Here is a 22,105-nt window from a genome sequence, read left to right as displayed (position 1 = left end):
TTAACAAATGCCCTTAAGACATTTGTTTATGAACCATATAAAGAAAATTTTGTTGACACTTTTATAAATACTAGCTTGTAACTTCATTCATATGCATGAGATACATTTACAAATAAGCATAACTAATTGCGTATTAAATTTTACCAAATTTATATATAATATTTTTATTTTTATTTTTTTATAGAATTAATGCTTGTATATATGAAAATATAAAATAGCTACTTATAAAATAATTATTAGTTTATTTGAAACAAATGTAATAAAAAAAATCATTTAAATTGTTATCTACTAAATTCTCAATTTTAGTTTGTGCAACCACCATTTGTATAATAATAATAATACTATATAAGGAAAAAAAATATTGATAGCAAATATTATTAATTTTCTGTTATTTTTTATTTATATTGATTTAAATTTGGTCTAAATGAGAACAAAACCTAAGATGAAGCCTAAGTCCAACGTAAATATAAGTTTTATATTTATATGTATATGTGTATGAAACCTCCTCTTGGAAACTTGAACCCCCTCCATATCCCACAAACACTTATACTTATAGAGTGAACATTACGCCAATGGTACACGGTGGTTAGAAAGTATTTTCTAAACAAATGACATCCGTCAACAACAAAAGTATATATATGAAAACCACGAACTGTAATGAAATACAAGAAAATGGCTAATTATGGAGTATTCTAATTGCCTTAATATATGGGTTAAACTGACACGTTACAAGATAACTTTTCCTCTTTAAAAAACATTGAACATTGACAAGCATAGTGCAACTAACATGAGAAACAACAAATAAAATAACAAGAAAAGGAGAAAACTAAGTGCTAAATCCTCCATATTCTTCATAAGGATCAACTAAAACAATATAAAATAACTTTTCCTCATTAAAACACATTGAACATTGACAAGCATAGTGCAACTAACATGAGAAACAACAAAATAACAACACAAGGAGAAAACCAAGTGCTAAAACCTCCATATTGTTCGTAAGGATCATCTTCCCAATCCATGGCCTCTATGCTATACTTCCTTCCCCCAACACTAATGGCACCATTTTCTCTTTCAGCTGATCTAATATGAGATGTAATGTGAGGAAAAACCTTCTTATATGACTCTTCTCCAATCAAAAGGTCTGAATGCCCAAAGCCCTCCACTACATCTCTTTCATGTCTAAAACCAGGCTGGTGCAACTTCATGTAATTGTTAGCAAGAAAAGAAGTCTCCGGAGTCACAAGGAGACTCCTTCCTCCAGAAATATAAAGCGTAGGGAGTGGCATTCTCTCAGGATGGATCAAATATGAGTTGTTTCCTTCACTGTCAACAATGTTACCAGTGTTGCAGATTTTTCTAAGGTGGGGAAATGCTGCCATGGGAAGCTTTGTCACATTTTCTTTGTTTAACCAGTAGTGCATGCTGGGGCTTAGGTTTTCATGCCAGAATGTGTTTCCAAATACACCAGAAAAAACCTCACACTCATTGCAGGTGCATCTTTCATAACGTGGTATCAAACGGGTAATGGATTTGAAGAGTCGATGAGGCAAACTAGACTTTGATGTTTCCAACAAAGGCAGAACTGTGTTCTTGCCTAGTATGGCCATTGAAAGCTGCAAATTGATTTGAAAACCTTCTTAAGCTCAAGGAGAAATGGATTTGTAAAAAATTATGCTATATCACATTATGCCTTCATTAGACATAGATATCTTATTTTTGTTCATTTGTTATTGCTATTCTGATTGTTATTCTTATTGGCTGAGCATAGTAGAAAGGGACAGAATAAAGAAGATTAACACAGCCACGCAAGACAACATAAAAACAAAGAAAAACAAAAACAAACAAGTTCTTCAAGACAAAACTATATTTTACAGCAATAGAGAGAGAGAGAGAGAGAGTTTACTGGGATCAGAGGAAGCCACATTTTAAACATGGACAAAGGATTTAACTTGATGAACATTCAAGAGTTGGTGCAAGACAAAGAAGCTATATGGGTTGCAGAGAGGTGCCCTCCTATGAGAGCAACATGTATGGCTAAGCCTTCAACACAATGTCCAACAACATGTATCTTTACGTGCTTCCCATGCAATTCAAGGATCCTATTTGTTGCTGCAAAAGAAAATAATAAAGTGAGTACTGACAAGACATTAGAGGTTAGTAAGAATTGATTTCAAGTGGGGTATGTTTCTGAATTCTTTACCAGCAGGGACATCAAATCTTCCAATATCTTTAATTGTGAAGTTATTTGAAGGATTCAAAGGGTGTAACCTTGGTTGCAATAACCATACTTCATGCCCTTCTTCTAGTAAAGTTCTGATTAGATCGTTTGGTTCAGTGGGCAACCAGTAACTCTCAGTAGAACACCCATTAAGAAGGAGAATTGGATATGGTTGTTTTGGTCCTTCAAGCTTTGAGAAATTTTGGTTGCACTTCCATTGCCTGCAACTGATAATAAATCCATCCTCTGCATGATATACAGGAAGGACCCAGATTAGAAACTTAAGCAATAAAGTAAAGGGAATAAAACTAAACAGCAAAGAAGTCTGTGCTCCATCAGGTATCATGTTGGTGATTAATTAAGTCAAATCTCCAAGTTGAGTGTGTAAGTCGACGTTGATGGATATTTCTTCTTCCACCAACTTATCTAAATTTAAGCTTGAAAGTGTGTTTCATAAGTTTTTAATTAATACATTGGTAGAATTTAAATGAATACCCCATAGTTTTATTTAGTCTTTCTTTTCTGAGTTTTATTATCATTGATTCTCTTGAGAGTGCATTATATGCTGACATCAATTCTAAGCAGATTTGAGTTCTTATGCTCTTAAACAATCGATTGAGATTCCTGATACCTGTTTTAATTTCATGGAGGGTGCTGCTTGGATAAAATTTAAGATACAAATCTGATGGGGTGAAGTCTTTGTGGCTCCCTTGTGGTATCTGTAGGAAATAGGTTCTGTAGAGTGTGTATGATAGATGACATATAAACCTTCCTCTGTTGTTTCCTCTAAGGCTTATGAAACTCTTTAGAAGCTCTATCATGGAGATATTGAGCTCGCCTTTTAGATGCATCATGTCTTCCCTTGAATTGTTCTCTGCAACTTTCTTAAATGTCACATGCAGTGTCGTCATCTCCCTCCATGCACATAACGCAAACAGATAAGGATTCATTATCTTCTTTCCCTCAAGAATATATCTGCATGAAATAAAATTTATTAATTCTTTAATATAATCAAAGAAAATGATAGGGGAATTTAAACTTTCTCATACCTTGAACCAGCTGCAAGGAGAAGATGATAATGCATATAGTGTGTGTAAGGAGTTCTGTAATCTACTTCACACAAACTTACTTTCCCATCTATGATATGTAATTTATCCTTCTCAGTTGCTTTAAATTCCACATACCCACCAACTTTCCCTCTCAGAAAAGGATAACAATTGCTGATACACGACTTCCACTCACTTAAGCCCTTCTGTTCTTGAGAATTCATCTTCATTTTTAGATAAGCTGTGCATGGCATACCCCCCACATAACCCCTCATGGTTTCTTTAAACATGACCATGATCTCCAACCACTCTTTGTATTCTCATTAAAGATAGAATGTGGATTTTGATAAGCAGTTTCAACCCTCTTGTGCTTGAGAACATCCTGTACAAGGTGCTTACTAACATACTCAGCTGCAGTTGCAATAGTAAAAGATGGGTTTATGCCAACAGAACATGGGATCAGAGAAGCATCACAGATATAGAGGCCTGGGTGCACCATGACTGATGACTCTGGGTTAAATACCTGACCACTGGGGTTGCAAACACCATATGAAGGATCAGATGATGCATTGCACCCACCTAGAAGATGGACCGATGTGCTTCAGTACCTTGATAAGAAGAGAATTCCTCCTAATTTCTTAGTTAGTTTTTGAAAGGCTTTGACTTTTTTGGGGAGTAAAGGATCATGGGGTGGACTAAAGCAAATTCTGTTCATGTCCTTTTCCATCATAATTTTCCCATCACTTTCATCATATCCCATTGCATTAAGAACAATAGCTTGACTTGCTTTCAAACCTATAATATGTCTTATCTTATCAATAATCCCATGAAAGAACCAGTAGCCAGTTGGCCAACCATAAGTTGTGATCCCTTTAAATAGCAGGTGAGGATAAGCTGTTGGAAGTACAGCACTCTGTGCCAATGAAAAAAGGGTGTGTCAGATAAGTTCACAATGAAAAAAAAAATGTTTATAGTTCTAAATTCATGCATGTCTATGTATGCAAGCATGTTTGGATACTTTGAGATTGTATCTTCATAGAAATTTATTAGTGCAAAGACCTAGACTGCATAGCCACTCAAAAACTGACCATACTAGCTACCTAATTTTTAATGCCATTTGTCAATAGAGTATGGATTGAGATACATTAATTTCACACTGGCTATGTTCTTTCACGAGGTTGGGGATTCTACCAGCATATTGGATCATAATTCAAGTCAAACTCAACACTCCTAAGTAATCAGCATGTCAGAAGCATCTATTAAGCCAAAATATAGATACAATTCATAATCTGGTTTCCCCATAGGATAAATTTGACGTGTTGTTTGCTACTAAAGCAGATTCATCATCAACTAAATCTGATGATCAAACTCTATCATGACCAGCTGACATGAAGGAACACCCCATTTAGAAGTATAGTTAATTTAAGTTTTACTAGAGAAGTTCCAAGACCTAGATGGTGAAACCCAATGAAGACGTGTAAGATGAAGAGATGGCCGGCCCTGGCCGTTCTTGAAAAGGTATCTTTGAGAGTTGCTTTCGGTCTAATCCAAAAGAATTCAAGGGTAGTGGACTTCCAGCAAGATAGGCCACAGTATTTCCATTACAGCTGAATCCAGAGCCAAGTGCATCTGAAAGTTTCAATCCTCGCATTTGTGACCGGAAAAGTATCTCAGTTGTGCCAAACACTCCAGCTGGGGAAAACATATAATTGGAACTTGTTAACATATCGTTTTAAACAAAATTTCTAACAAAAGGTACAAACTATTTGCTGCTACTGCTTTCTACCTGAGAGGACTACAAAATCACTGGTTATATAGTCAATCCCATCCAAGTAAACATGTCATCTTCTCTTTCTGCTATTTCTGCCTTCTTGGCAAGTATAATATGGGTTTTTAACCACATACTGAACTTGACATTCTGTTCTAACTTCGCATCCTGCCTGCCACATAAAGAAATTCTAATTTTAACAGGGAAAGTAAGAACCTGTTTGGACAACCCAACAAATATTACTTCCTTTATTTCTTACAGAATTTGAAAATACAAAAAAAAAAAATTATAAAATAATGGATTAAATAAATTGATGCTGTTCTAATCTTTACCATCATTTTGGTTTTGGACTTTCAGCCACAAAATCTGAGAAGCAAATTATATTTATGGAACATCTCTGAACCAAGTAAATGAAAATATAGTTTTGCAGTTATTAACATATGAAGTGATAGAAATATGCCTGGATTGCTGAAACTAGATAGTTTTTGTCAGTAGAACTTTTGGCATTATAAGGACACCCAGCAAGACAGTTTCCACAGGCCAAGCAGCTGTCAATTTTTTGAGGTGTCGTTGAATTAGCCACTGACTCTTCAAGATCAAAATTCATGTTTAGCTTCTCTGAAGTCTCAAATAAATGTTCAATCTGTTCGTCAACTATTTCTCCCAAGACCTTGGCAGCTGGAAACTTAATGGGAATACTTTGTGTTCTTAGCATGGCAATAGCTGAAGCTTCACAATGATCCCAATCCCCTTCCCATTCCTTTGGCCACTTTGGGTTCCTTCTAGCACAAACTGGGGTTGGCAGCATCACTCCTGCATTCACAAGTGAACCACCACCAAGTCCACAGGCCACTGCTGCTAGAGAATCATTTTGTTCATAAACCCATATTTTCATCAAACAGTTAAAAATTACATTCATCATTTACACTAAAGCCTACAGTTAGGAACACAATATTTTAACCAGGTTTTCAACTCATGTGACTACTACATTTTTTTGGCTTCTATAGGCTCAATATGTTTTTCGTGACAACCAATTTATATCAATTAATTAGTAAAATATCTACACAAATGTACAAAGGAATTGTCCTAATAACAGATTCATATTTTTGTTCATGGTTGTCGATGATTCCAAATATCCATATGCTAAAACATTATTGTGTAATCACTTTTTCATCTTTATATTGGGGTTCAAAGAGAACATCATAAAAAGAGAAAACAACCTGGAATAGAGCATCTTTGGGGCCAAATCTGATGCCTAAATCCCGGTTCTCCATCCTCACAGTGGACATGATCTTAAAGCTGTCAGTTTGGAAATCATGAGCTTCCCATCTCCGGCCTTTCTCAATTAAACATACCTTTATTCCTGCAATTGACATCTGACAAGCAGCAACAGAGCCACCGTATCCAGACCCCACAACAACTGCATCATAACCAACTTCTTCTCCATCACCAAGCCTTCCTTCCAACTCCGCTTGTATCTTCATTTTCTTCGAAATCCAAATCAAAGATTCTTGAACCAAGTTCTTGTGTTTTGCCAATTAGAACATTCCGTTAAAAACAAGTGCTAAGAGTAGTGTGAACATTTCAGTTTAAGATTCTAGAATATTTATAGCAATATAGCTGAATATACTGCCTGCATGGATGTCACTGAATATACTAGTTTGTCTCTTTAAGTATGCCTTGTTAACTCTTTTTTTTTTTGATAAACTAGCTATAAGACATTGTTTAAGGATGAAAGAACCAAAGCATGAAGATGAGACAAATGTGCACATAAGAATCACCTAGTTATATGCTCCTTGACAAGGTACCTCTTATATGTTCATTAACAATCAGCATAAAATTAAAAAAGCAGCAGATATATTTGTTCCAGAAATATAGAATCACATAAACCCTTATAATCCGAAAAAGATTCATGTTGTTCCCATAATTCTTGTACCCACAATATAGGAAGCTATATGAGAAAAGAACAATCACATAAATCCAAAAGGCAACAAATATACTCTTGTCAGCATATAGAAGCACACAACCCAAATAGTATAAGAAAGCACATCATTTCCAGCGTTCTTATCCCAGCATGCATGTAGAAAGCAAATGCTTCATACTGATCGACACTGTTTATAAACAATTTTACATCACCTTCTTAATAAACTAACAGCCTAAGGTAATCCGTTTAGATTCTAAACCCTGGATGATCTATTGGTCGGCAAGCATATACATGAGACAAGGACTTAAGATCTCTGCAAAAACCAAGCTTCATTAAAGTACAAACTATGCATGAAAACGTTGATATAATTAAAACAGAATCTATACTATTAAATTTAACACACTAATAGTAAAAAATATTACATATAACACACACAAAAATACTCGTTCAAACTCTAGCGATTTCCACGGACTTCTTTAGCGCTTCCAGAAGACTTCTCATGATTCTTGGCTCACCAGGAGGTGACTGATCTTTTAAGGGTCCATTTCTTATAGCTCGGAAAACTGGACCAGAATCAGCAGTTGCTGGAAAAACCAAGCAATCTATGTACACGAGTACCTCAGTCTTCCCATCACCAATCGTAATAAAACCTAGTCTAGCTCCACCAGGAATTTTGTCTACCTGCATAATTGAAATGCAGATTAATCCATCACCATTCACCACCAAGACCACTTAGGATAGCTATTCAACAAGCATTATCTTACATGGTTAGACTTCACAATGTTATTCTAGTCTGAACAATCTCACTAGTAACAAGCAAATCATGACCAAATAAATAACCAAGAAATTCATTAAAACGAACATTACCCGTCACGTAATAATTGATAATCCAGCGTTGATATCAAGAGCATTCCAACAGTTTTTTTTTTTTTTTTTAGTCAGCTTTCTTTCACTTCCCCAATTCACCACTTCTCAAGCAATACACTAATTCCCACCCACACAAGGCCCCAAATAATAAACCCACCCTTTTCACCACTTCTTAAACTTCACCAAATTTTCACTACACTACGAAATAATTTTTTTAACATTAACATATATACTGATAAGCATTGGCCAAGTGCCTACAACATTGGATTCTCCAAAAATAAATAAATAAAAAGTGTCAACCGCATTAAGTGGTTGTATTGTGATATCCCAAGTTGTCTATATTTGGACTATGAGTTGTAACATGCGTGGGTGTTCATTAGGTCCATTTGGACTATATGCATGGAATCTCAATATGTAACTTGACAAATTCTTTTAAGGTATAGCACGGAAAGGTGACTAACATTTTACGTACTCAACAAGTTGTGAAATTTGTTGTATCTATCAGTTTTTTAAAAATAATAATAATAATAAAACTAATGAAATGAAAGAAATATAGTAATATAATAATAAAGCAAGTACGCAACCTACCTTCAAAGGTACAGGTAGTGGCAGATTAGCTCCTTGGCAAAGACTGTTGCCCCACTGTTATGAATTATGAATATGATCATAATTAAAATAAATAAAGATTTATATGTGTGTGTGTTATGTTGTGTACAGTGTACCTGGAAGAGCAAGCTCTCAAATCTCTGAAGATTAGTATTGGAAGGCAATTTCAAAGTCCCAAGAGAGACACCATCTTCGTCGGCCGGTACAATGCCGTCACTTTCCGGTGAAGACTTGGCTACTGACGTCAGACTCCGTTGGCTGAGCTTAAAGAGGAACCGGTTGTTGATGATGTCTTTGTCTTTGTCCCAAGTGATGAGCAATGGTGAGCGGGAAGAAACAGTTAAAGGGGAGAGTGGCACGTGGGAGTTGACACGTGCGGGTTGGAAGAGTAGCCTCGCAGCGCAGGAGGCCATGGCTTCTGAATTTGTCTGAGTTCTGATAACAGAGAGAGAGAGAGAGAGAGAGAGAGAGAGAGAGAGAGAGAGAGAGTGTCTGTGTAAAGACTAAAGAAATTATAGAGGATAAGATAGATGGATAGGCTTTTTATATGGTGTTTATAATAAGCTGAGTAAAGTATGGTAAAGTCGGTTCATTCAGGTTTCAAATAATAACTTTTGTTTCATGCCGGCCAAGAGTTTTAACTGGCAAACAAATTGCTATGATGTTTAGGGAAAATAATAAATAAATAAATAAATTTGAAAATCCAATTCAACCCACCAACTCATAAGAACTGAGCGGGTTAGGTTAGAGCGGATCGGTTTTTGCATATTCGCAAGTTAACTACACACCCCTAATCTCTAGCCATTATATCTTATGCATTATCTAAAGATAAATCATTTTGTTAGATTGATTTGGCTGGTAATTAATTAGATGGCTATGATGGATTAGCAAATTGCAAAAATTTGTTTATTACATATGTTTGAAAACATATATAGAAATACGTATAGGTGAAAAAGTGTGAAAATACATGCAATTTTAAAAACTGAAAACATATGTTTAAACAAGTCAACCAAACAGCCTGGCAATCATATCCAACACAATCACAAATAAGTTTGGAGTGAGTTTAGATACTTGATCCTTCAGATGAAATTTTATAGGAAAAACCCTTTAGAATGATTTTTGGGATTGGGATAACCAACTGTAGTAATTTTCTAAGTGCACGAAGCCACGAATGTCAAGATTTTACAAAATATAAAATTTAAATTTAAAAAAAAAAAAGTGTAATAATACTCGCTGAAAGCATTTTATACTCTGGAAGTGTGATATAAACACGAAAATTTTCAAGTTTTCTCTGTAATTGATGTTTCAAAAGATTAACCTGCTTCCCTGTTTTACACTTGGCTTTGAATTTTTACAAGTAATAAAATGGAGAATAACCACAATCACGTATAACACCAGAACAGCGGAATCAGCTCACGAAAGATGAGCTTTACACAGCAAGTGTTGCCCCTGCAACTTCAAAGAACCACCCAAGTGAACAAGTATTTTTCCTGTGTTTCTTAAGAACCACCATGAACAATTAAATTGCTTGCTTTTGGAGTCCTTTCATTAAGAGGAAGAACAAGCATCAAGCTTAGGAAGAAGGCTTCGCCATGCATCGGCAATACCATTTGCCAGACGTGCCTGTCCTCTTGCAAATTCGTTGAAAGCAATCCCCATATCTAAAGTTTTTCGTTCCTGAAAGTTTACTAGCTCTTCGTTCATCAATCGCACAATTGACTCAAATAATCTTGTTGCTTCCTCACTCTCTGCCTTCAACTGCATCACCAAACCAATTTAGTCAAATAACAAAAATTCCTAAAACGTAAAAAAGAGAATGCCTTGAAAGCTGACTTGCCTCATTATATTCCATCTCAGCTTCTCCCACCTTATCAGAACGTATTAGTGAGAGTTTATTACTGTTTAGCAAAAATGACAAGTAATCAAGAGCCCACTTAAATACAGACATAAGCAACGCAAATTAATAGAGATATTAACAAAACCATACAGATTAATCTCTTTCAACTTGATTGTTTCAGTCAGTTCACATTGTCGTCTAAAGGCATTGGCCCTCTCTGTTATAGTTGCCTGTTTCAGGACACACAAGAAAGAGGATTATCTTGACAAATTAAGAATTAAAATCTTCAGTTGGATGATATGGTCAAACATTGTTAATGACAGAGAATATCCACCTTAATAGATTGCACAGCGCGTACGTAATCTTTCAAGGGTTCTTCAAAGTTCATCAAAAGTTGGTGTGCCTGCAAATTAATACAAAGAAAATAAACTTCATATTACATGACAACCTCAACCTTTTAACACCACATACACGACCAGAGCGAGCATGCAAACGACACAAGCACAATTAGCTTAAAGAAAAAGGGTGATTTTTTTATTAAAGCCTACCTCCTTTTGTAGTTTAACCGATAATGTCTCTGATTTTGCCCCAAGCTCAGAAAATGCCTTTCCTAGAGAATTTCCTTCACATGCACCAAGAAGTTTGACTGCCTTCCCAAAATCTGACAGAGATTGCCCCAACTCTGAGGAAACAAATATAAGAACTCAAGTGTCATTTGCATATACCCACTAAAACAAGAATGAATGAAGTAAAAACCTGAAAGAATAACACCAACAGGTAATGCATCTAAAACTCATATGCAAATTTCATAACCCTCATTACCTCTGTGCCTCTTTACAAGCCGATATGCATGCTTTTGAGCTTCAGCCAAGTGGTTCTCAAGCTCAAAAATGTAGTGCTTTAGCTTCTCATATTCAGGATCTGACTCCTCCACTGGCTTTTCCTTCCCAAGAACAACATCACTCACTTTAGACTGTACATCCTGTCAGATTGTCAGAAGGATGAGTTAATGCTAGATCAGATCATCTTTCTCATGGATCGCATACTAGTTCAAGTAGCTCACTTAATCTGATAGGCATTGAAGATAAATACACAACCAAAGTATTGCACAGGGGAAGAAAAGACTGCATTTTGCACTTGCATTTCATGATTTCAACTCTTCCTTTACTTCAAAAAAAAAAAAACCTTTTCTGTCCCAGAATTCATGAAAACTTAAAGCAGATAATAATCCCAACAAAAATTATACAAATTAGATCAAGACCAAGGAGCAGGTTTTCGATAGAATATTCAACCACATGGATTTTTACATCATAGATCTAAATCTGATTGTTAGATCCAAGATAACTTGTCCAGAAAAATTAATATGGTGTGTATTATGTGAATATGTTAGAGGTTGGTGACAACTTCCAGTACTGGGTTTGGTGGATTTCTCCTTTCATTTGTCCATTATAAGCAAGAAAATTATTCAACAGAGGGGGGGGGGGGGAAGGAGGGGAAGTAGAAGAAGAGGAATAAGTTATGATCAAGTAAAGTTCATAAATGCCTAATGACATTGTAATAACATTTACATTAGAGTTGAATTATACTGATAGCGTTGAACATCTTAAGAACATGAAAGAATTTATCTAACCTTGAACATTTGCATCAAATCTGCTGGCTTCTTCTTAAAAATACCAGTCTCATGTGCTCTTAGCCTGTCCATTGTCTGAACAAAGATGAAAAACAAATAAACTAAGGGCATTAGTAGTAAACACCATAAAACAAAAACAAAAGAGGGGGTTGGGGGGGGGGGGGGGGGGGGGGTGTGTGTTAAAAGTAATCTTGAAGAACTGTACAAGCATCAACAAATTTTTTTTTTGGATAAGTTAGGTTACCATCATCACTGAGTAAGAAAAATCTTCCTAAAAGAGGCATTTCAGCAATGCTTAAATAACCAAAAACATAAAGCTTTTGTCATTTGGGAAAAGGATTCAATAGGATTCCATATAACATCACCAGCAATGGGGCAGCACCAGTGCCTCATACCCAAAAAGGGCTAGCACTTTAAATTCATCCATAGAAATGTCACATAAAGCTTATTAGATGAACTAAATCCTTTGATAACCTAGCACTTTTCATACAGACTCCTCTAGCAAAGAATTTTAAGCCTTCCTGTTGAGACTGGTAGAATTTAAGGCCTTAGGGTTGAAGCGCACATCAGAATTGAATTATTGAATTCTCTCAAGGCTCCTGAAGATATTCTCATGTAATACATAAAATTTTCAAACTACCAGGACCAATGGCTTTGCTTTCAGGTCAGATACAAGATTTTAAGGCAATTTTATTTTGGAAATTGGGAAAAGTAAACAACAAAAAATTACTGGAGAGCACATGGCCTTCTAGCTCTCCCACGCCCGCCACCCCCCCCCCCCCCACAACCCAAAAAAAAAAAAAAAAAAAAAAAACCATCATGAGAAAACTAATTAATTTATAGTTAGTCATTCTCTCTAGTTTTCTCTGGTGTTATTAAACTTCTTTTTCTTCATTGTATCTTTGGCCGCTCTGCCATTGACAAAAATATTCACAAATAGATTCTTATTCCTTTATGATTAATAACATTGTGGAATTGTATGGGATTAATTGATAAACAACCAGTTAGTGATTTTGCATAATAGGGAAACTAAGACTTTTAATGCAGAGTCCCTAGCAGCGTCACCTAGGACAACTTTCAGTAAAAAGGCAATGAACGCTAGAGTACCAACAGTATTAATGTCCTTCGATTCAAAATTGAAAAAAATTTGTGCAACCAAGCTGATAAAAAGTCGTGGAAAATGACTTTACCATGGAAGAGATATATATATATATATATTCTTTTTTTTTTTTTTTTTGATGACCAGTATTTTTTTTTTTTTCCTTTTATTACATCCACATGCTAGAGTAGATAATCTAGGCTATTGATATCAAAGTGTCACTGTGGGCGGGGCGGAGCCAGAGGGGGGCAACCCCACCCCTTTTACAAAACTAAGACATATATATACACACTACATAGTCTTAAAGTTATAAAATAGTGTACTATAGCAACACCCAAAATAAATGTGCCAAATTTCATATGTTATTTTCTTGAATTCTTCTACAATGCTATAGACTCTTTTAAGTTTGTTGGAAATAGACACAATCAAAGATAGGAAAAATGAAAATTTGTATTTTTAAGTTGATTTAAAAATAAATAAATAAATACAATCTAACAATAATGATTATACTAACTTAACACTAGGCATGAAAAAAAATTAGAACTTATATTTACATTATATTTTTTTACGTTAATCCAAATTTTTGTTTAATTAATTAATTAGTTTCTACTTATATTAATTAAAAATTTTAAAATTAATTTTGCCTTTTATTTTAACCTTATCCTCCCTAACTAAAATCCTAGCTCTTCCGCTGAATGTGTGTGTCAGATTTTTTTTTTTTTTTTAATTTTATAAGTAATGTGTGCGTCTGTTAAGTCCACAAGCACGATTTGTCCAACTCATAGGCAGAAAGATTGGACAGAATTAACTAAATATTAGGATAGCAAAGGACAGAACTGTACAACTCAAAGCATCAGACTCAAAAACGTCACCTCTTCATCTGCCTGCAAGAAGGTTCTCAGATCCTCACTTTGTTGAAGTGCATGATGTGAAGCTATACGATTAACAAATATATCCAATGCTTGACGCCTCATCTCAATGAATTCAGCACTGAAACGAAACTTCTCTGCAAAAGAGAATCTGATGTTAGTCATAATCGAATTTCAGAATGCTTCATAAACAACATACTGCAACATCTTTTGTCTCAATTCAAGAATAAACTAATAATGTCATAGACAAAGCCAAAATTGAATCTTCATCAGCACAGACAGCAACACTATCAGAGCAGGTTATTGCACTTTCAACAGAGATGTATAAGCTAAATCCATGTTTGGACATGACATGCATGTTAAGCATTGGACATATGAAGCTCATTTATCCAAAAAAGATACTGATTGATATATGGCCCCAAGCAATAGCAATGTGACACTAATTTCTGAAATGCAATTAAATTTTGTTAAAGTGTAATGTGCATCAGACAAAAACGAGTAGAAAATAATGCAAAACCACGGAAGAGACATCCACAATTGACTATGACAAGGAAGGCAATTAAGAGGAATTTCAAGCACCTGAACAAGAATCAACATATAAAGAACCATTCGTGATTCCACCCATTACAAATGCCTTAACCCATATAGGTAGTATAAGTCAACACAAAAACATCCATCACAAAATATCTTGCATGGCTGCAACCAGTCCTAAGTATAAACAAACTTCCTCAAACATTTGGCAATCACAGTGAAATGTATAATTTGGTCATGCAAAAGTTACTCATGACAGATCTCAGCCACCTTGATGGCCAAAACATAAGCTTGAAATTCATGGATATCTCAATAGCCCTCTTCAGCCGACAAATCTCAGGGTCAATCCCCATCCTTGAATAGGCTACATAGCACTAATGTATTTTACAACCCATGTGAGCTCTCATTTTCTAGCTACTTAAAAAAAAAAAGGCAGGGCCCCCAGGGGATCAATAAAGCCCCTTAAATACATATATTACTGCTGAAAAAATATTTTACATTTCTTTAACTTCTCCTCCCTCACTTTGGGAAAAAATAAAACAAGGTTAACTGCTCAAAACAATTCATACATGCATGCAAACACACAAACACATGCACACAAACACATGCACACACAAAGCAAATATTTCAGCCACATATATCACCCAAATGTAAGAAATTCAATGGTACAGACAGAAATTGCAATAAAAATGTCCAACCATCCAGGCATTGCCTCAATGCTTGATTGGTAATTTCAACCAATTGCCAAGATATCTTCAACCACTTTTTTTCCCCTGAATCAACCACATTTTTATATATGAAGTAAACTTCAGCCCTGAAAAGTAATTATTACCATGCAAATATATTCATGGCATTTTCTAGTTTTAGAAGAAGATGAAGTGTAAAAGACAAAAGGAGATGGTAAGCTTGTTACCTACAGCACTTTTCTCTGGAAGAGGAGGGATAAAAATGCCTTTGTACTTCTCAAAAAGACGATCACGTAACCAGATAAAATCACTGTAACGTCGAATGACAATCTTCTCTGGCCCTTGGTATTCAGGAAAATTTGTCTGCCAAAACAATATCTTCCAACATTCAAACCATAACATGGCATAAAGTTTTAATGTTTTCTATTGGTAAGTTATAGACACGCCCATTGGGTCTTGAACCCATGATCTCACCCTCATCTTGCTCTTACAAGGTAAGGAGATGCCATTTGAACAAGAGCCCATTGGCCAGTAACACGACATAACTTGTTCACTTTACATCTTCATAATATTCAAATCCAGATGCTAAACTCAAGAAGATTACAATGACAGTGGCCACGAAATCAAAAATTTGTAGCATGCAAGTACACTAGTAACACGCTCGGTTGTCAATCTGCCGCCATTCAACATATGCTCCAGCTCTATTCATAGAATTTTTATCACAAGGCACACTTGAAAAATCCCATAGCATTTCTCAAATTTAAATGGAAACATAAACACACCCACCACTTCTTATCCTCCAAAATGTACATAAAATTTCAAGTTATGCATAAATAAAGTTGGGTCTAGTTAACAGGTCCCTTAGTGCATTTATTAATTGACCATTTTAAGAAGGGCAAGACTTAGGTGCTGTTTCTTAGGCTCTCCTCTTAAGATTATGTCATGTGAATTTTTCTTAATTAGATGGAAGTGTATTTTTTTATTTAAGTAACCACATGACTCAATCTTAAGTGGGGAATATAAAGAACAGCACCTAAAGTATTGCACCTAAATTTGTCCTTTTAAGAAAGCCTTAATACCACTTTCATAGAAAATATATAAAAAAACTGTCAAAAAAATCAACTGTTTTTATTTTCTTTTCCCATAAAAAAGTTTCTTAAAATAGCCACGTCCATTAATTTTTCCCAAAGTTTAATGCTTTCTAACTTCACAGTTTAATCTGCATGACACCAATTCAGCCACCAACGGTAAAAAATTCTTATTCCTAACCCATTTTTTTATAGCCTTCAAGAGACCTAACCATTACATTTCTCAACAACCTTGACCAAACACTCTAAACCAAATTTCCATAATCTAGTATTTGGAAGCTTTTTCACTATCTCGATAAATAATTTCCTTTCCTATAACAGCAAATACAGAAATTCATAATCAATCTAAATAAATATCTCTTCTTAATTATCCTAGATTCAAAATTGAGCACAAACAGCTCCAGAGTAGTAACCACGAAAATCCAGCGACTAAACCCTAACCCTAATCCCAATCCAATAACTTAATTTTGTTGGTTAAAAAAAAAAGCATGAACTAGCTCCAATTTGCGAGAATTTACCTTGGTGATGACTCGGTAGGAGATATAGGCTTGGACGCCATTGCCTAATTTGACTGGATCAGTGACCGAAACCGATAGGTAGGGTGGTTGCGACGACGGAGATCTAGGGCTTTGCGACGAGCCCGATAGAGTTCTATTCTGCTCCATGAGAGTGAGATTTTGCAAAATTCAAAAAAACTGAGTTTGAAATATAAACTAAAAACAGAAAAAAATTCAATAAGATAGTGAGGATGGTGGCAGATTCGTAATTACCGTGCTAATCATGGTTTAATTTTTGGGAGGATATTAACGGAAAACGGAGTCACGGGGGGGTACAACGAACTTTCAATCGGAGGAGGGGAGAGGAGTGGGTGTTAGTTTGGTGTAGCAGTGGGTCTCTGGATTTTGCTATAGTGCGCTGAGGTGCGCAGTGCGCGCACTTTGTGATAAATGAGAAAATGTTGCTGCGAAATTGACACGAAATGAGAAATGGAGGCGAGGTGGACACTTTCGGATTTGGTGACTTAGCCAGTACGGCTTAAAGTTAGCGCGGCGTGCACTCAATTTTTTGATGGATTCTTCTGACTTTCTCGTAAAACATGTCGCCACAACAATTACCCTTTTGGTTTGTTACTGAACTGGCATTATGGGACTTTCATGTGATCTTTAGTTAATATGGGGGAGTTATTCCAGCGACAAATAATGTCATGTCATTGGTATTAAAATTTATTAAACGAGAGATACATATATAAAATAATTATCCATTAATACATATTTTTCAGTTAATTTCTGACATGATATCATTTGATAATAAATATCTTCTCAGTGGTAAAGGTCTTGTGGCTGAATTGACATCTCCCCATGCATATAATGTTTGGAGCTTTAAGAGAAAAATGATTCGAGCTGCGGAGTTTGTACAAAAATAACTACACACTAACACATGTCTTCCAGTTGTTACTTGTTATGTGGGTTAGTTATTTTTTACTGATATATCTCACACTTATTAGATTTTGATACCTCTGACATGGTATCATTTGATAACAAATGCATTTTTAGTGGCAAAGGCCTTGTAACTGAATTGACACCTCCCCATGCATATAGTGCTTGGAGCTTTAAGAGGAAAATGATTCAAGCTGCGGAGTTAATAGCATATTATAATTATTCTTTTTTTACAATAAACTCATTACTCATTTTTTATCACTCACGGTTAGCCACATTAGCAAGTTGTGAAATTGGTTATGTTTTAAAACTTTTTATTAATAAGAACATAACTTCTTTCACAATTTGTTAACATGGCAAATTATGAGTAGTGAATAATTATTTTTACATGGATCCATCATTGATATTATTTTTCTTTCTACCGTTAACAAGAATCACGACCTCACTTTAATGAGTCATGTAAAAAAGTTATATCATTCTGTATTTACGGTTGTTGCGACTAACGAATTAATGATACGTTCACAACATTTTTTAGGATAAATAAATGTCAATTTATTATTGATTTTTCACTTTAATTTACCAATATTACCATTGTATTATCTAATATTTACAAATTATCATCGTACTTGTGGATATATTCATTGTCATGTCAATTTGTAAGCTTTTTATAATAAAATTAATCAACATTTTTATCTTTTATCTTAGTAATAATTGAATATGTATGTTTGCTTCGCATATGTTACTTTTGTAGCTTTTTTGACCTTTTAATATTTTGTGTTTTTTTTTTTTTTGGTAATAATATTTTGTGGTTTGTTAGTTATAAAATTTAAATTCCCCACATTCCTTTCCTTTTAATAACGAAGTCAAAGCCCCAATTAACACCTCATGTAGCAAATCGAAGCCTAACAAAATTCGTTGATACACCTGCAATCATATTATACCAATCAGACAAAATTAAAATCCTCTCAAATAGGCTTGAACTTGAATATAAAGTTGTTCTCTAATCTTTTTGAAAATGAGTATTTGGGATGATGGATTTACCAGATATTTAGTTAAGAAAAACTTACATTATATATATAGAGGCAAAAATGGGCTTTTGCCCATTTTGCCCAAAAGATGGGCTTGAACTTGGGACATTCGTTAACATTTCTCAAACTATAATATAGATGTTCAATGGCATGCTCATTTAAATGGGAAGCTTTAAATTGCAACACTGATGTTTTGTTGAAGGCCATATGAGGACGACAATTTGAACCGCCTTGATCAAAATTCTTGGATACATGGAGGTTTAAATAAGTAAAATATTAGCAACAATAGAATTATAATTAATAATAATCAATACTTTTTTTCAAGAAGAATAGCAATAATAATAAATTATAATTTACATATTATTACAAAATATTTGTAATATTCTTGACTTTTTTTTTTTTTTTTTATTGTTCAATGTTTTCGTGTGTAAGCACGGGTTACAAGCTAGTAGGGGGTGTTCACTAAATCACACAAACCGCCCGCAAAATGGTATAACCGCACCGCACCATAAGTAACAATGCACCACACCATACCGCACCGCATGGTGCAATGCAGTTTGCAGTTTTATAATAAATAAAAACCGCAATGCACCGCACCCTCTCTATATTAAATAAAAAAATATTTATTTATTTATTTAATATTAAATATATTATTAATAATTTAATGACCCTAGTTTTCAAAAAAGAAAAAGATTAATAACATTAGCAAGTGTTGATTAAGAAAGTCAATCCAAAATTAAGAAAAACTAGCTCAATAGTTTAAAACTTGGCCCAAAACAAAAGGAAAAATCAATTTGGGCTAAGCCAGAAAAGCCCAAATTTTGAAAAATATACTAGTTTCAAACCATTCAAATCGCATCTTATACACCGCACCGCACATGCGAACGTAAAAATTAGGTGCAGTACAGTTATAGTTTTGGCTAAACTCTAAACCACATCGCATCGCACATTTGACCGCAAAATTAAGATGCGATGCGGTTATGATTTTGACTAAACCACACTGCAAAGTGCAATGCTAAAAAATGACCCAAAACCACACCGCACCACACCCCTAAAAGCTAGTATTCCATTAAAAGTGATAGTCATGGTGTATAAAAATGATTGTCTCTCAAAAAAAAAATTATAGTGGTTAGCCCATGGAATAATTATTGCTGGTTTGTGGTTAATTAAATATAACAGCTTCACCGTGGGCGTGGAGCTTATCAAAAAACTATCATAAATTATTAGCAAATATGACTCATGTTTTAATAGAATCTTATAGTTAGCATGCTTGAAAGACAGCTTAGCCTATTCAAGCTACGTCAGCATACCCTTAATTACCCTTAATTATCGGCTTTACTCGATATTTATTTTTCACCTTCTTTTAGAGAAGTAATTTTATCAAGGAAAAGCATTAACACTTATGCTTGAAACTTGAAAGTGCAAAGTTCTACTCAATCTTATCTTATATAAGCTCCACTAGAAAACACATAGACAGATGTTTAAACTAACCTATGACATAAGATAAAGAGTTTAACAAAAAGTCAAAATGCTTCCATTACAATTCATTATCATTATATTCTTACTATTATATACAACCTAAAAGTAATATTTGAAATAAATAAAGAAAACTCATTGTGGTATTTATATATTTATTTATGTTTATGTTATTGTGTATGTATATGCTTATTAGTATTTTGTTTATATTTGTTTTGATTCATTTTATTTTTTAGATTTTGCCAAATAACTTTAAAAATTAAATAATAAGATTGAAAAATCTGAAGAAAAAAAAATGCACTATTAATAATTCGTTATTTTGCAACTAAAAGTATTTTTAACTATAGGATTTTTCACTTCACTTATAAACTTTTTGGGGGGAAAAAATTGTGCTATGATATTACAAACATTTGTTCTGTCAATGCTCTGTTTTAAATGCTCCAATTCTTCTCTAACTTTAGAAGCTAGATAATTTGTTTTCCAATGATTCTTAAGAATGGGATAATTCGTACATAGTTATCAACAAAACCCTAATTTAAGGGGTGAAGCTTGCAATAACTATACCGGTGAAAGAGCCTTAACTAATTTTCTATTCATTGCTTCTATGCCCTTATTAGTTTCACATTCATTGCTTCCGTAGTCCATACCTTTACTAATTGAATTTATGATCCTTTTTGGTGCTTAAAAACAAAGCAAATACCTAGACAAAATACAAATCAAATTTCATAGGAAATATGTAAAATAACTTGGTGATTGAATTAGAAAAATTATTGGTACTTAAAAGTGTTCCAAGGACAAAAAGAAAAATGCCAATTGTTACGTGCCCACTATATTCGACACTGGAAGTTTGGTTACCGAGTTTAATACCAATTGCCCATCCAGCAAGTTCAATAATATAAGCTAAGGTTTGACAATTGACATAAAGGTAAAACCATAGGGTTTGCAGATTTGAATACCATCATGAACCTTTTTTTTTTTGCTGAATGAATACCATCATATACCTTGCTAAAGTTCAAATTGATTAGTTAATACAAATGTCATAAGTCATAACCGAGAAGCCTACAACAAAGATTCCATCAACTATCAATATAGTCATTTTTCACCCAGAAAAAGTCAGTTGATAGCTCACAATTCCCAACGCCACAATGTTTAAAAGTATTTTTAAAGAAATGCATAAATGCACTTTTAGTTTTTATATTTTGACTTTTTTTCATTTTGGTTTTTATATTTTAATTTTATTATTTTTAGTCTTTAAATCAATTAGCACATATTATATCAGTCCTTATTATTAGCCAACTAATAGAAAAAGTTGACGTGACTGACGACACTATTAAAATAATAATAATAAAATTATTTTGGCATTAAAAAATGTCACATCAACATTTAAATCAAAAAAATTAATTTATTAATTTTAACTAAATAAAAAAATTAAAAATAGAATTAAAAACAAAAAATAACATGAATTGAGATTTAAGAGTGCCTTGAATAAGAACACAAATGCAGACAAATCCAGCAAGAACACAAACACAAATGTAGACAAATCCAGAAAGAACACAAATACAAATCCAACAAGAATAAAAACACAAACCCATCAATCCATCTTCAGCAAAACAAGCAACAACCCAATTCGTTCTTTCAAACTATCTTAATTTTTCTTATATTTTCTTTTCAACCAAATACAACATCATCAATAAACACAAAACTCAAACTCATTTTCATTTTCATTTTCCTATCTCTCTCTCTCTCTCTCTCTCTCTCTCTCTCTCTCTCTCTCTCTCTCGGATCAAACACTCAAACTCCGCTCTCTCCCTCTTTGCTTTCTCTCATTTCTTTTTCTCTTTAAGTTCATGTTGTAGATTTTGGGATATGGCTTTGATCTGGGTTTAGAGAAAGAGAGGCTAAGATATGGTGGTTTGGATTTGGGTAGAGAGAGGGGTTGAGGTCGATGGTGGTTTGGATTTGGGTTTAAAGTGCATTTACCTCCAATCTCTCACAA

General features: G+C 34.2%; 4 protein-coding genes across 8 annotated transcripts; all 4 read right to left on the bottom strand.

Annotated features, from left to right (window-relative positions):
• Positions 1–827: 827 nt before the first annotated feature.
• Positions 828–5,200, bottom strand: LOC115952400. Its single transcript, XM_031069572.1, has 7 exons — positions 5,051–5,200; positions 4,715–4,956; positions 3,268–4,177; positions 2,850–3,193; positions 2,201–2,464; positions 1,904–2,109; positions 828–1,613 (listed from the first exon to the last, which is right to left on the bottom strand). Exons 3-6 carry the CDS (start codon positions 3,558–3,560, stop codon positions 1,961–1,963), a joined length of 1,050 nt encoding a protein of 349 aa, XP_030925432.1. The 5' UTR covers positions 3,561–4,177; positions 4,715–4,956; positions 5,051–5,200; the 3' UTR covers positions 828–1,613; positions 1,904–1,960.
• A 293-nt stretch (positions 5,201–5,493) lies between these two features.
• Positions 5,494–6,974, bottom strand: LOC115952402 (prolycopene isomerase, chloroplastic-like). Of its 3 annotated transcripts, none has more exons than XM_031069575.1 (2): positions 6,253–6,974; positions 5,494–5,890 (listed from the first exon to the last, which is right to left on the bottom strand). In XM_031069575.1, exons 1-2 carry the CDS (start codon positions 6,514–6,516, stop codon positions 5,852–5,854), a joined length of 303 nt encoding a protein of 100 aa, XP_030925435.1. In that variant the 5' UTR covers positions 6,517–6,974; the 3' UTR covers positions 5,494–5,851. The 3 variants fall into 3 exon arrangements, with proteins under 3 accessions (XP_030925435.1, XP_030925436.1, XP_030925437.1); XM_031069576.1 differs by having other exon boundaries at positions 5,494–5,887; XM_031069577.1 differs by having other exon boundaries at positions 5,494–5,845.
• A 90-nt stretch (positions 6,975–7,064) lies between these two features.
• LOC115952401 lies at positions 7,065–8,936 on the bottom strand. Of its 2 annotated transcripts, XM_031069573.1 has the most exons (3): positions 8,546–8,935; positions 8,412–8,465; positions 7,065–7,637 (listed from the first exon to the last, which is right to left on the bottom strand). In XM_031069573.1, exons 1-3 carry the CDS (start codon positions 8,840–8,842, stop codon positions 7,404–7,406), a joined length of 585 nt encoding a protein of 194 aa, XP_030925433.1. In that variant the 5' UTR covers positions 8,843–8,935; the 3' UTR covers positions 7,065–7,403. The 2 variants fall into 2 exon arrangements, with proteins under 2 accessions (XP_030925433.1, XP_030925434.1); XM_031069574.1 differs by lacking the exon at positions 8,412–8,465 and having other exon boundaries at positions 7,114–7,637; positions 8,546–8,936.
• A 712-nt stretch (positions 8,937–9,648) lies between these two features.
• On the bottom strand, positions 9,649–17,176 carry LOC115953098 (sorting nexin 1). Of its 2 annotated transcripts, none has more exons than XM_031070591.1 (11): positions 16,940–17,176; positions 16,688–16,825; positions 15,309–15,444; positions 13,868–14,001; positions 11,897–11,971; positions 11,089–11,248; positions 10,815–10,948; positions 10,601–10,669; positions 10,417–10,496; positions 10,267–10,327; positions 9,649–10,187 (listed from the first exon to the last, which is right to left on the bottom strand). In XM_031070591.1, the coding sequence occupies exons 1-11, from the start codon at positions 16,949–16,951 to the stop codon at positions 9,978–9,980; spliced, it is 1,209 nt and encodes a 402-aa protein (XP_030926451.1). In that variant the 5' UTR covers positions 16,952–17,176; the 3' UTR covers positions 9,649–9,977. The 2 variants fall into 2 exon arrangements, with proteins under 2 accessions (XP_030926451.1, XP_030926452.1); XM_031070592.1 differs by having other exon boundaries at positions 16,688–16,864; positions 16,940–17,159.
• Positions 17,177–22,105: the final 4,929 nt, after the last annotated feature.

Source organism: Quercus lobata, chromosome 7, assembly GCF_001633185.2.
Source record: "Quercus lobata isolate SW786 chromosome 7, ValleyOak3.0 Primary Assembly, whole genome shotgun sequence".
NCBI lineage: Eukaryota > Viridiplantae > Streptophyta > Magnoliopsida > Fagales > Fagaceae > Quercus > Quercus lobata.
This window is presented reverse-complemented; position numbering and strand designations above follow the sequence as displayed.

What these genes read in the sequence shown, in the direction of transcription:
- LOC115952400 (XM_031069572.1), bottom strand. Translation starts at nt 3,560, where the DNA reads ATGGTCATGTTTAAAGAAACCATGAGGGGTTATGTGGGGGGTATGCCA. An exon ending in CTCCTTGCAGCTGGTTCAAG is followed by an intron (nt 3,194 to 3,267) that starts GTATGAGAAAGT and finishes TATTTCATGCAG; the next exon opens with ATATATTCTTGAGGGAAAGA. An exon ending in AAGATTTGATGTCCCTGCTG is followed by an intron (nt 2,110 to 2,200) that starts GTAAAGAATTCA and finishes TTTCTTTTGCAG; the next exon opens with CAACAAATAGGATCCTTGAA.
- LOC115952402 (XM_031069575.1), bottom strand. Translation starts at nt 6,516, where the DNA reads ATGAAGATACAAGCGGAGTTGGAAGGAAGGCTTGGTGATGGAGAAGAA. An exon ending in CCAAAGATGCTCTATTCCAG is followed by an intron (nt 5,891 to 6,252) that starts GTTGTTTTCTCT and finishes ATGATTCTCTAG; the next exon opens with CAGCAGTGGCCTGTGGACTT.
- LOC115952401 (XM_031069573.1), bottom strand. Translation starts at nt 8,842, where the DNA reads ATGGCCTCCTGCGCTGCGAGGCTACTCTTCCAACCCGCACGTGTCAAC. An exon ending in TTGAGAGCTTGCTCTTCCAG is followed by an intron (nt 8,466 to 8,545) that starts GTACACTGTACA and finishes AATTCATAACAG; the next exon opens with TGGGGCAACAGTCTTTGCCA. An exon ending in CACTACCTGTACCTTTGAAG is followed by an intron (nt 7,638 to 8,411) that starts GTAGGTTGCGTA and finishes TCAATTATGCAG; the next exon opens with GTAGACAAAATTCCTGGTGG.
- LOC115953098 (XM_031070591.1), bottom strand. An exon ending in TCCAGAGAAAAGTGCTGTAG is followed by an intron (nt 14,002 to 15,308) that starts GTAACAAGCTTA and finishes TCTCTTTTGCAG; the next exon opens with AGAAGTTTCGTTTCAGTGCT. An exon ending in CGGTTAAACTACAAAAGGAG is followed by an intron (nt 10,670 to 10,814) that starts GTAGGCTTTAAT and finishes ATTAATTTGCAG; the next exon opens with GCACACCAACTTTTGATGAA.